This window comes from Protopterus annectens, chromosome 1.part1, assembly GCF_019279795.1.
Source record: "Protopterus annectens isolate FY-2018-M chromosome 1.part1, PAN1.0, whole genome shotgun sequence".
In the NCBI taxonomy this organism is placed as follows: Eukaryota; Metazoa; Chordata; order Ceratodontiformes; family Protopteridae; genus Protopterus; species Protopterus annectens.
The window spans coordinates 1,646,437,031-1,646,451,571 of NC_056726.1; the positions used below are offsets into that span (position 1 = coordinate 1,646,437,031).

The 14,541-nt window shown below is 42.1% G+C and overlaps 1 protein-coding gene across 2 annotated transcripts in view; it reads right to left on the reverse strand.

Moving 5' to 3' along the window:
- Positions 1 to 469: 469 nt before the first annotated feature.
- Positions 470 to 14,541, reverse strand: part of ZC3H12A (zinc finger CCCH-type containing 12A) — a 182,339-nt gene continuing 168,267 nt past the window's right edge. For both annotated transcript variants that reach the window (XM_044083800.1, XM_044083792.1), the window contains exon 6: positions 470 to 6,551. In XM_044083800.1, coding sequence (XP_043939735.1) covers positions 5,488 to 6,551 — 1,064 coding nt within the window. In that variant the 3' untranslated portion in view covers positions 470 to 5,487. The remainder of the gene's footprint in view (positions 6,552 to 14,541) is intronic.

Here is a 14,541-nt window from a genome sequence, read left to right on the forward strand (position 1 = left end):
ATAAAACTTCAAATAAGATTGTCTCTGGTATGCAGAGCTTTCTCACTCTTAGAAGGTTGAAAAAAAAAACTTAATAATGTTTCTTTTTTTTCTGATTGCTTATTACACTACATTGGATCATGTATTTTGTTGTGGTGGAAATTTGTGAAAATTCATCACCAAGGTCTAGGGGTAATCTTTGCTTGTCAAAAACAAATCCTACTATGATCATCAGAATGAAACAAATACAGTTTTTTACTTCCAAGAATGAGCAATTCTGATGGGGTCTTAAGCTGTAATTAACTTAACTAAAATCTGCACAGAAAAAACATGTCAATACAACACCACAGTATGGTGTGCAATATTTATTTCAAATTAAGCAGTTCATATTTTACAAAATTACTTCTCTAAGTTCACACAAAGATTACTAATCATGGTAATGTTAAAAGAACATGTCACATCAAAAAGTAGACAGCTACAGCTCTGATGGTAATGTTTAATACGTTTTATTTATTTTTATTTAAAATAATACAATAGCATACATTGTTTCAATGGCTACACTAATACATGTTTAATACAATTTGACAGTTTCTACATATGTTAATGCACTGTGTCCTTGTTTATTTATTTTTCCATAAATAAGTGTGCTACATGAGCATTATTAACTTGCTATTTTCTGCTCCAAGCTGCACTTGATAAGGAAGGTCAATATGCTTTACTGAACTTGGGTAATGGACAGTTCAGTAGTGGTTCCTCATTCTACAATTTATTTGTCAAAAGGTAAGACCAATGGTAGAGTGGAGAACTACAATCTCTATAAACTATACAATGCAGTGTACCATGGTATTACCGGCATACAACATTATTTGAACCAAACTCCCTAACACTTATTTATACAACTAAAATGTAAACTTGTAAATGTTTATATCATGTTTATCATAATTTATAACATTAAAGCAGTTTGCTTACTAAAATAACCATCACAATTTAGCAATGGCTCATAAATGAATACATTTTCTAAGTACAGTAGATTACTTGCTTTTGTGGTTCACTGACACATAGTGCCAATACAGCCAAAGTAAATAACTGTCCATTTATACATCTGAACAGGAACATTCAACTAAATTTAAAACTGGAAAAAAATGCAATGTTTATTTTTAAATTCCTTTCAAATTAGGTTTCAAAAACATTTACATCAATGTTTTTTAATAACATATGTAGACATAAAAGAACACTAAGGATACAATATGTATCAACATGTCAAAACTTCCGGTCAAAAGGAAATTTTACAGCAGCCTTTAAAGCATTCCTATTGCTGTCACCAGGGGCAATTTGCCCTTGTTGGCATACTTTCATTCAAATTTCAAACACAGGTTTTTAAAATATATATTTCAGTCTAAACATATATCCCATGAAATACATTGTTGTACAACTCAAAGTTTGGCATGAATTCCAAATGTTTTTCCCATTATTTCTCCACTTTAACACCATCTTCACAACTACCAAGTACGAGAATAAGAACCATCAAATGTTTTCACTTCAGTAAAATTTTAAGTCCTGAAATCCAAACAATTAAAATTGAATTTCTAGTCAGCAAAGGTACTGAGCAACACAAAGTGGAGAGTTAATAGCTAGTGTTAGTAAAACCTCATACGGGTGTGCTCTGTGTGAAAGAGAATTCCATGCAATCTTTAGCTGAAGAATATATAAATGAAGGTTTAAAGATAAAAATACACATATGCACTAACTCATATGTATACCAGCATATGCGCGCGCACACGGGCACACACACACACACACATACACACACACACACACACACACACACACACATTACAATTTGTTTTCTCTCTATTGCTGGGATTAATATGTACTATGGTTGAATTATGTTGTTTAACAGTGGAAAAAACAATGTTTTCTTACCAAGTCTGTTGCATATAATTACTAAATTTCCATTAAAAATAACTGTCATTCAATTTATGGTTCTTGTTTTTCATTACTTGGCATTACTATATTCATGTATCCTAAAAGAGCACATCTGCTAGCAGCATAACTTCACTCAGTTCTGTGGTACAGAGTTTGAGCCCCTTAGCCCTCATTCGCTTACTGTGTGACCTTGAGCAAATCACTTAACCAGACATTACTCCTGGGATGAACTTGAAAAAGGATTGCACGCCCAGTGGGCCCTATCTGGTTAAGAAATGGGTATCATCATTATTACTATGTGACTTATTATTATTGACTTTTCCCTAAACAGACGGGGCTGGTACCGGTTTCTTCCCCTTTTTGCATCACTCGCGACACTATTATTGTATGAACTGTATTACCACTTTATTTTGCTAGAATATGATTCTTAGCTACATTTTTGATATACTAATGTCAATTTGTTAAAGGGATTACTAATCACAAAACAAACAACAAAAAATAAAATGAAATTAGGGTGAACGTATGGTTTGTAGATCACCATAACCAGAATGTATTGCTGGCTATTCTGTAGGTTTACAAGCAACACTGAATGAAGGCTCTGAGAAAAGGACACAAAGCTTTGGCAAATGTATACAACAATCATCACAGGAAACAAAGAAAGAGCAAAAATACAATACTCTTGCACAAAGCAAAGCCTGTAGCAAACCATACCCCTATGTTATGGGAGATGTACCTCTGCATGTCCCCTGCTAAACTGCATAATAATTTATTTTAACATTTGTTTACAGGGGAAAGTCCGACTGGGACAGAGCACATTTTCAGCAGTGGCCCGGGGAGAAACACTCCAGAGGCATGTCTTTGGAATATGAGAGGAAACCATGGTATTCAAGGAAACCCACACGAATGTACGGAGGACATGCAGACTTCACACACAAGGTACCCCCAGGCCACAATAGAACTGGAGAACCTCTTGCTATGACTAACTGCCACACCACTGTGCCACCCATGAAGTTATTACACAGGAGAGAAAAGGGAAATACTCAGGTTTTGGAAAAACTCACATCACATTTTTCTGTTTTGTGGTGAACTCTGAAAGGGGAAATGGTAGCTTCAAATACACTGATTGAAAATATGTGATATGAGCAGTTAACATAATCCCTGAAATTAAACAAAATAAGGGAAGGATACAAAAAAAGTGAAACCAGGATACAGGAGAAGGGATGTGAAAATTGGGTATTTCCTTTAATTTAAAGGTGTATATTTCTGCCTGCTGTCAGTTAGCAGTAAGGTTTCATGGCAGCTGCCTTTCCTTCATGTACCACCTTTTTAATGCCGTCTAACTTGGCTAAAGGTTGTCATCTTCCCCCATTCCACTACCCTGAGCATTTTGTGAAAAAACTTTTCCTCCTATTCACATTAAGCATACGTTCTGTACCTTGGAAGTGGTGCTCTCTGCTTCTTCCTATATTTTGTCTTCTACATTTCATTCTGCCCTCCATGCTTTGAATGATTTTACTTGGCTATAGCTTAACTTACATATCTGTCTACCCTTCCTCAAATGAAAACAGTGACATCTTAACAAAAGTTTTACTAAGAGTACTACCCTACATCCCTATTATCTTAGTCGTCGTGCTCTGCACCCTCTTTGTTAATCTGATTCTCTCTCTCTCTCTTTCTCATTAATGCTTGAACACTGTCCATAACACTGACATAATTTCCTCCTTTTTCTAGATCTGAAATATCTGTTTAGGTGTCCTAACATTCTATTAGTGTTTGCATCTGGTCTTATGTAAGAAAACATCATTAACACTTGCATAGACTTTTCAGTATCTTGACCAGTACAATCTTCACAAACACACTAAGAAATAGTGCAAATTCCATATATAAATCATTCCCTAATCGTACAACCACATCCAGCTGTGACATAAACTGTTGTTCACCATATTAACCTTACTGGTTTTACTTTTGTCCGACTGCTAGTTGTACAAGGCAATAGGGAAATTCTCATTGAGAAATGCAATTGCTCAAATGAAAAACATACGGATGCACATTCACGGAAGTGTGCATTGAAAGCCTTTAGACATGGTTAAAGATGCGGTTACAATTTTAAGTTTTATGAATAAATGTAACTGAATGAGTAGAACACAAACAAAGTGGCAAGGCAGGAGGAAGAATAGAAATATAGAATATACTAGAAAACATATTGGGTAACAGGAATCTGTGTTTACACATTATTACTCCTGCACTATAAGGAGGAGGCAAGGACTGAGAATGGTATGATGAATTTTTGGCAGCTGTTGCCGAATGACTTTCTAAAGCGAAAGACTTTGGCTTAAAGCAGTTAGCTATGTTTAAAGTGGGAAAACATTAAATGTTTTCTTCATTCTAATATACTTACATATGGCAACAGACAAAACTACTAAGTACATTTTTTATTTCCCTTGAACCCACACAACTTAGTCCACTGTCCTGCAGAAGATGCGAGCCTTTCACATTTCTCTGTGAAGCAGTTAACAATGCTTAACATTCAAAATGATGTGTACATTTTCTAGCCAATATTATGTTACCCACCACATGGTGCATAAATAATCAGGTATCCCTATCCAGAAGTGTTGCATGGAAAAAAAAAAATAGGAAGGTCAAAGTGAGAATTCTTGAACATTTTTAAAGTATTAACAACGGTGATCTGAAACAGATGGGGCTAAAAAACTGCACGCCTTAAAATGGCAGCAAGAATTCATATTCTAAATGGGCAGTCACCTTCAAAATGGATCAGAAGTTAGGCAGTAAATAGAAAAACAGTGTTAAAAAGAATGGAAGCTAAATATGCCATTTTTTTTGGCACAGTGACATTCATGTGTCTAAAAGAATAATAATTAAAGGGTCTATGTCAGAACACAGAAAAATCAAAAAATCGAATGCTCACATGAGCAAATAATCAGGAACTCTAAATCACTATTGTGGGGGGCTGTGCCCCTCACATCTCCCGCTAAATATTTATTCCTATTCCAAGATCGCACTACAGTGAGGAAAGGGCAAATATTCTGATCTTTGCGATCCAAAAAACTAAACAATGAAGTCCTGATTTTTCGCTCATGTGAGCGCTCGATATTTTGATTTTTCGTTGTTCTAAAGTAGACCCTAATTAAATACATCTTTATAAGCAAATTCTGTGTTTAATACATAGTGTTTCCTTGATTAGGTTTTAATGTTACTCAAACTAGGAATTATGTCGTTAAGTGTTACAATGACACAGCTGAAGGTGGTTACATAATTTGGGAAAGTTAAACATTTTGATTTTAAACTGCAGTTTAGTAGACAAAGCTGCACTGGTCTAAGTATAGAAAAATGCTGAAATGACTCACTAAGTTTACTGCATAAGTAGAATACCGAGTAAAACTGTTTATATACTGTTTGTTAAGACTGTTATGCCTCTTATTCTGCATGACAAAATACAGACCTCAAACAGGATACAGTGGTTAGTAGACTGGTATTTCAGTATTTTTACACACATATAATTCTTACAAGCAACAGCTGCATACAACTGTGACTCATTTTATAGATTTTTATGAAATTAACTGTTTAAATGCCTGGATTTTGTGATTTATAAGTCAAGATTTCTGCAGCCAGTCTTTGAGGGTCCAAAACATGTGGAAACTGAGCCATAACAGTGTCTACCAACTGAGGGTGAAAGATTCCACACAGTTTCATTCTGACATTAGCTCTCTCTTCTTCATGATGCTCACGCTGATTCCACTGGCACGGGTCACTATAGTCTTGTCCTGTTCCTCTCAAAAGTCTGTGGTGGTCTGGTATGCTACTAGATCTGGCTTGGTGGTGCTGGAGATGGTACGGTTCAGACCAGTAGTCTCGAGCACAAGTTGAAGATGCATAATCTGTATTGGCGTAATGACTAAATGAAGCAGGATGAATTGGCCTAGCATAACCTGATACACAATGAGAAGTGCCTTCTGGTCTTACTAAATTTGAACTTTTGGATGTTCTTGAATATTGTGCGTCTTGAGTAAAAGGAAGGAACCCTGGACTTGATGGCAAAGATTTCTGAGAATGATGTCTATAGTCATGGTGCGAGTCACGTTCCATGCCATGGGAATGCTGTCGCTGCCTGCTACAGCTGCAGTGCTTACCCACAGCTCCAAAATGCTCTGGACAATACTGTTCAGAACAACCTTGTGATCTGCTTGGCCACATTTCAGCCATCTGAGTTTCAAGAGATCCAATACCTGAGTCAGGGTGATCTTGAGAAACGAAACAAAGTGAATCCATTTTGGTGGAAGATGTTTGTGGATACCAGTCAGACGGTACATGCCCACTACTGCTAGAGGTCATACTTACAGATGCATTACCTTTCAATATCTGTGAATTCTCAGATACTTTTGCTTTTGTGCTTTTTCTTTCCCATGTTCCCTTTGATACTGGGACATCTGGGTCTGTTGATAGCATTTCTGTAAAGGACTGTTTCTTCACAACTTTTTTATCTTCCTTTGGTGTACTGCTTCCACATGTATTTTTGGTTGGCGACATCTTGGCGTTAGCTCGAAGTTCATCTGCTACTGATCTTTGTGACTGGTTGACCCTCTCTGGGTGATAAAACTTACATTTAATCCCATAGGTACATTTCTTTCCTACAATGAAACAAAGTATAAATGTAAGTAGAAAAAGAAAGGCAGTTGTAACACAAAACTATACTGCTAGAACTAGACAGTGAGTACTTTCAGTCCACATACACTTATTCAGCCCTAAGTGCCATTTTTGTTACATAACGGACTCTCACAATCAGTATGATAGCTTGGTGTCATCTCTATTTATTCTGTGAAGTTACTTCATGCTTTGATCACATCTTTTCCAAGAGCTCAGATTCACAAACTATGAAGGCAAACTCAGCAGTTCCCATTACCAAGCAATAATTAACAATGAATGTAGAAAGTTTGACAATGCAGAAAGCACAGTGCTAATGGGAATAACTAATTAACCAGTTTGGCTTATTATTCTGAGCTACAAGGTGCTTCATTGAAGCTACTCTCTCACAAAGTGATCTGTTGCTGTTTCTAGCAATGTGTTATCAAACCATTGCCATGCTGGTGGTGTGTATCAAGGACAAGCATGGCCTATGTATAGTTGTTTCAAAAGTTAAAGGAACTCCACAACAAATACAGATTAAAGATTAAAATTAATTATAGCTACATGGGGCTACTATGATAACATTCCAGGCATGCTGCCTGTGCACCTAGTAAACAAAAAAGATTAGAACATCTGACAGCTTAGAATGCAATGATGTGACGCATGGCTGTTGACTCTGCAGCTCAACATTGCTATTTTTTTTGGGGGGGGGTGATAAGATCATTGACTATAGATCTCCCTATATTTAATTACCTCTCTCTTTCTGTGAGCCATAATCAGCCATCACAGACTACTACTTCTTAAGACTAAGCATAAGGTTTCCAAATGTAGCCAAATGTTTACGTCAAGGTAAACACATATGGACTAATAATTCTTTAGTTTACCAAGCAGGATTTAGTCAAATGATAGTAAGATACATAGAAATTACCACAAAACTGCTAAGTATTCTACAACAGTACATTTACTTTTGTAATTTTTCCTAGGTTAAACCTGAAAATAGGCTTACTTTAGTATGCTAACCAGGTCAACAGAAATGAAATAAAAATACAGCATGTAAATATCAGACACCATACCTTATTCAGATCATAATACCTAGGTACACATGTGAAAAACAGTTTTGCCATCAGCAGTCAGTTTTCAGAATGCTGACTTTCAAATGGATAAATACCAAACACCAGTTAGAATTTTACCTCCAAGTTAAACTTGATGATTACGCAACCCTGGTAAAAAGAGTTCCTTTGTCTTTAAGTGCATGTGATCTCAGAAAAGAATAATTAATAGAAACAGAGTGTAGCTAGAGTTTACCTTTGGGGGAAAAAAATAAGAAGTTATGTACCTACCATAACGTTCCATGTTAGTTGTCTTCTCTCGCCTTCTTTCTTGCTTGATGGGTTCGGAGCCGATCCCTCGGCTCCGACTCGGCACTTGCTAAGCTCGAGAGTCACTTTTACCAGCTCGAGGCAGCCCCATATCCCATGATGCAAGGCGGTAAGTACCCAGATCTCGTTTGATGACAAAGGGCAATAGCACCAAGCATAAAATACTTCCCAAAGGAAGAAAGAAAACTTACAGATGGAAGAAGGACCAGGTCTGAATGGTCTTCAGCATAACAGTTTCTTATAACAAGGTCTGTCCAGGCCAGGGGAAGGAGGGAGGGTCAAGAAAGAAGGAGAGAAGACAACTAACATGGAGCGTTATGGTAGGTACATAACTTCTTAATGTTAAGTTGTCAATCTCGCCTTCATTCTTGCTTGATGGGACCGCGTCCCTAGCACCTCTATCCTGGGTGGCTCAATGGAACAAACTCTTGAGGACTGTAGAGCCAAAACTGGCTCTGTCCCTGGAGGCCAAGTCCAATTTGTAATGGGAAACAAAAGTGTGAGGAGTGGCCCAAGTGGCCACTGCACAAATAGTGTCTAAAGGAAGTCTAGCTTGAAAAGCTGTAGAAGTAGCTAAGCTCCTAGTTGAATGTGCTTTAGGTTTTGAGCACAGCTGTTTTCCCCTGAGCAGATAAATTTCAGAGATGACCGAAGAAAGCCATCTGGACAAGGTCACTTTAGAAACAGGAAGGCCTTTTTTATTATCCGCATAGGAAACAAAAAGTTGATCAGATTTTCTAAATTTTTTTGTTCTGTCCAAATAATATCTAAGTTGACGGTGGACATCAAGATAATGTAGCTTTTGTTCAGCTCTATCTGAATAGTTAGGGAAAAATACTGGGAGATCAATGGATTGATTCAAATTGTTCTTTGAAGCGACCTTAGGCAAAAAGGTTGGGTTAGTTCTCAAAGATACTCTGTCTTTGTGAAAAACCAAATAGGGGGGTCGAACCGAAAGAGCATGAAGTTCAGATACCCTCCTGGCCGATGTAATAGCCACTAGGAATAAAGTTTTCCAAGAAAGATATTTCAGGGAACAAGAAACAGCTGGCTCGAAGGGGGGAAGAATCAAGGATGTCAGCACTAAATTTAGATCCCACTGAGGAGGAGGATTCCTGATTGGAGGCTTTAGTAGGAAAATTCCTTTCAAGAAGGCCCTGCAGAGCCTATGGGACATAATATTATGATCTGCTATCCCGACATGAAAATTGGAAATAGCAGCCAATTGAACTCTGACTGTGGAAGAAGAGGAGCCTGCATGAAAAATCTCTGCTAAGAAGTCCAGGACTGCCTGAACAGGGGCAGTAAAAGGATCAATATTCTTGGCCTTAGCCCAATAAGAGAAACGTTTCCATTTGCTTGTATAAATCCTCCTGGTAGAGGATTTTAGCGAAGCTACTATGATGTCTCTAACTGGGTTAGAGATCAAAGGAAGCCTGGCTAAGGAAGGAAGTGGAGCAACCATGCTGTGAGGTTGAGAGATGGGATTGACCGGTGCAGCTGACCCGATTGGTGAATCGGAAGATCTGGCACTGGGTCCAGATGCCACGGCTGCACCAAAAGGTGATGATGGAGGAACGGGAACCAAACTTGTCGAGGCCAGTAAGGGGCAATGAGAATCAATTTGGCTCTCAAAACGGTAGCTTTCTGGATAACCTGAGGGATCAGAGGAAATGGAGGGAAGGCATAAAGAAGTCCCTGGGGCCAATCCTGGGTCAGAGCGTCTCTGGGGGGATGGCCTGATAGAGGGAAGAGGCAGAAGAAGTCTGGACATTTGCTGTTTTGGGGAGTAGCAAAAAGATCGCAACATGGACGACCCCATTCCAGAAAAATCTCTTCCGCTATAGATTGCTTGAGAGACCACTCGTGAGGCATGAGAATAGCTCTGCTCAATCTGTCCGCTACAATGTTGGTTTTCCCAGGGATATGCGTTGCTACCAGAAACCGATGAGAGGAGATCGCCCATTGCCATAGTCTGAGCGCTTCTCGACACAAGGGGTAGGACTTGGTTCCGCCCTGTTTGTTGATATACCAAACTACAGACATGTTGTCTGTGTGGACTGCAATTGTCCCTACGGGAAGAAAGTCGTTGAGGGCTTGCAACGTTAAAAGCACTGCTCTCATCTCCAGGACATTTATGTGCAGATGGTACTCGAACGGCTGCGACGTCCCATGAACCATCCTGCCCTGATAATGACCCCCTCACCCGATCAGGGAGGCATCCGTGGTGACAGTGGCTATCGGGGATGGGGTACAAAGTACCTGCCTTGGTGAACCTGAGGAGATGTGATCCACCAAGCAAGATGCTCTTTGCAAGTCTGTGTCACCAGAATCTGGTGACGCATTGGAAGTTGTTGGTATGACCATTGTGTGAACAGCATCCACTGAAGAAGGCGCATGTAGAATCGAGCCAGGGAAGAAGAGTAATGGCCGCAGCCATGAGACCTAATACCTTTAGAACCATTCTGGCCTGTACTTTCTTGTTGGCCAGAATGATCCTGACATGACTCTGAATGTCTGAAACTCTTTGATCTGTACGGGTAGCTGACATCCGAACAGTGTTTAAGTTTGCCTATGAAGGTAATAGACTGGCAGGGCGATAAGGATGACTTTTCAAGTTGATCGAGATGCCCAAATGAGAACAAAGATTTATTGTGTAATCCCTGGCTTGTATAAGCTGATGCCTGGTGGTGGCTGACAGGAGCCAGTCGTCGAGATACGGAAACACCTGGAATCCTTGACGTCTCAGGTGAGCCGTGACCACTGCCATGCATTTGGTGAACACTCTGGGGCTGTAGTGAGACCAAAGGGCAGGGCTCTGAACTGGAAATGACTGGACCCCAGCCAAAGCGGAGAAATCTCCTGGAGCATCTGTGAATTTTGATGTGATAGTACGCATCCTGAAGATCTATTGAGCACATCCAGTTGTCCTTCTGTAAGAAGGGCAGAATTGACTGAAGAGTGACCATTCGAATCTTGTCTTCCTCACAGACTTGTTGAGTCTGCTGAGATCCAATATTGGTCTCCAGTCTCCGTCTTTTGGGGACCAAAAAGAACCTTGAGTAGATTCCGGCTCTGAATGGTCTGTTGTAACTGGCTGAATGGCTCTTTTTGCAGTAGTTTTGAGACTTCTAACTCTGCAATTTCCCTTAGACCGGGTGGTACATCTGGAAGGGAATTTGAGGGAAAGGACTTTCCTCGAAAGGAACTATGTAACCCTTGGATATGATCGACTGTACCCATCTGTCTTGAGTGAGGGAATGCCAGGCCTCTGGGTACAGTGATAATCTTCCCGACTGCCTCCAAGGAGGGACAGCCGGGCAACATCTCAGGGATGCTGAAAGGGCTTGTCAGAGAGAGGCTCTCTGTTTCCCTGGTTTTTGGACCCCTCTGCCTCTAGAGCGGCGTCTGTTGTTGTTACCCCTCTGCCTCTAGGGGTAAACTGACCACGTGAATCGGCGTGACTCCTTGGGATTTACGGAACCACATTTTCCACCTTTCTGTCCTTTGGGATAAGGTCTAGAAGGGGTGGAAAACGGACTCCTACAGCAGAAAGAGTCTTGCCGTCCTGTTCGCACCTGGTCAAAGTTTCCTTCACCTGAGGGCCAAACAAAGCTGACCCATCAAAGGGAGAATTTGTGAAGGACGCCTTGAAGGGATCGGCAAAATCACATAGCCGCATCCAGGCTTGGCGTCTAAGAGCCACACCTGTACCTGCGGCTCTACTCGCTCCATCAGCAGCATATGATATTAGCCGCATGGAGGAGTTTGCAATGGAATTAAGGGTTCCTAGCTGCGAAGCAATCTTTTCTTGAGCTCCTGCAGCTGTAGGATCCTGTACTACTTCACCCAGCTCCTTAAGGATATCCCTCTGGAGTCTGGTGAAGTGACATAGGTAATTCAGCGAGCATAGCAAAGGTCGCTGAGGAAAACATCCGCTTACCACTGCCTATCCATGGTCCTAGAGTCCTTATTAGGAGGATGGACGGCGGAAGGATCTGCAAGTTCCTTCTTGGTGGCGCAGCCACCACCATGGCATCAGCAGGGACACCCCTAGTGAGGAAGTGCTTGTCACCCGGGCAGTGATAAATTTTGAAGGCCTCCTAGGGACTGGCTCTACAGAGTCAGGAGCTGCCCACGCCTTCGGGCAATAACCTGCATAAGGGGTCGAAGGCGAAGACATCCAGGATGCGCAGGGCCGAGATCCAAACGCCTCTAGGTATACTGACTCATCCTCAGAGGCATTGTTGGTGGGGCAGTTTCCCTCTGTTTAAGGAGTTCTAGGATGTCTGAGAAGGCGACATCCTCAGAGGGGCATCTAGGGGAGCCCTCTGACTCATCAAAGTCAGTATCCGAAGTGACAGACTCGGGCGAGTCTACATGTTTCCTCTTACAAGTCCTCTTCCTAGGAGGATCTCCCGAAACATCAGGAGAATCCTCGGAAGAGGGGGAAATTCCCAATGGGGAAACCTGAGGCGGAGGATCTCTGGGTCCTGTAGCAAGACAAGTGGCAGAGATGTCAACAGGCACTATAGAGGGAGGAGCTACGGGAACAGACTGCTGACTGATACCAGTGGCCAGCACACTCTTCATCACCTCGAATGCTCCCCTCCCAGGCAGGTCCGAGAGAACCCGTTCCGAAGAACTAGGAACCCAGGGACCACCGAAGGGAAGTCTCCGAGGCAGATGTCGGAGCCGAGCTCACCAAGGCCGAGGCTCCAAGGGGAAGAGCGGTTCGACAAGGGTCCGATGCCACCAAGAACTAGGAACTCCAGGGACCACCGAAGGGAAGTCTCCGAGGCAGATGTCGGAGCCGAGCTCACCAGGCCGAGGCTCCAAGGGGAAGAGCGGTTCGGACAAGGGTCCGATGCCACTCACCCCTCGGAGGAGACCATGGAAGCCCGACCACGAATCCCTCTAAGGAAGGTCTCAAGAGGAGATAAGAGTAGAGGCTGAAGGAACAGAAGGGGTATCTGTCCTCCAGCCGTAGCAGTAACCATTCCGAAGACTCCAACTCCAAGCTCTGGGGTAGAGTTGAAGGAGGAACTGTAACGGGTGTGGACCAACAGTCGTCTGTTGAGACGGACTATGTAACATTTGGGCCAGTACCTGTGACTTAAGTAATCTGCTGACCACTCTCTCTAGGTCATGGTCTGAAAGTCTGGATGACCTTGAAGATCGGCTCGATGGCTCCGTTCCGAAAGGAGAGGTGAAGCCGGAGCCGAAAGTATCGGCTCCAAGGAAGGAGACCTCGACCTCTTCCTGGAATGAGCCATCGGAACTGATACTATAGATCCTGTCGGAGCCGAAGACTTATCGGAGCCGACAGGAAGCCTCGATGCATCGGCTCCAGCCGGAGCCGATACAGCCACAAAAGTAACGGTGTCGGAGCCGATCGGAGCCGACACCGATGCCTGTGCCACATGGTGGTCGGAACCGATCGGAGCCGACACCGAAGTGGTCGATGCAGAATCGGCACCGATAGCCATCGGTGCCGAAGGCTTAGTTAAGCCAGAATCGGCTCCAGCCGGAGCCGATCTCAACTCAGAACGAGTCAGAGCCGAGGCCGCAGGCTTAGACACAGAAGCCTGGGCCTTGGAAGATTTGGCTGATTTAGATGGAGCCGACTTAGCCGGAGAGCCCTCCGGCTTAAGAAGGCCCCTAAGTATCAGCTTGTTTCGTCTTTCCTGCAGGACTCTCTGGCTGAAGGAATGACAAATAGCACAGGAGTCCTGCAGGTGAAGAGGCCCCAGGCAATACAGGCAAGAAGTGTGACCGTCTGTCAGAGACATCTTCTGACAGCACGAGTCACACTTCTTAAAGCCTGAGACCCTCTCCTTTGACATGGTGTTTCACAACACACACACACCCCAGTCAAGAATTAAATTAAATAAAATACCAAAAAGGTATTACTAGAAAAACACACACACACACCCTAACAGGGGGGGGATGGGATGGTAAAGTTTGACTAAAAAAAAAAAAAAATTAGTAGAGACAGGGATTTTCTGTCAGAAAATCTATATAATTAACTTAAAACTAAAAATTAAAGGGTTTTTAAGAAAAAGGGGCTTAAATATCAAAGTAGTGAATCACTTACCAGGAGCTGGTAAAAGGAGGACCTCATAAGCGAAGCGGCAAACGAGATCTAGGTACTTACCGCCTTGCATCATGGGATATGGGGCTGCCTCGAGCTGGTAAAAGTGACTCTCGAGCTTAGCAAGTGCCGAGTCAGAGCCGAGGGATCGGCTCCGAACCCATCAAGCAAGAATGAAGGCGAGATTGACAACTTAACATCATTTTTTATCCTTTTCTGGGTGTGCAATATAAACACCCAGAAAAGGATAAAAAAGTATGTTTTTCTCTCCGAGCATGAGTTATTGATCTAGCATGGCATGACTTATTGAACTAGCACTGCAGGAGTTTATTTTTTGCAGCAATTGACTACTCTGAATGCGGCAGCTGGTACTACCAATTGCTTTAGTCAGGGGTGTGTGTGTGTGTGTGTGTGTGTGTGTGTGTGTGTGTGTGTGTGTGTGTGTGTGTGTGTGTGATGGCCCATTTAGGGTCATGCAGAATCAAACTCTGTACATTTGGTGCAGGAGACAACAGTCAATCT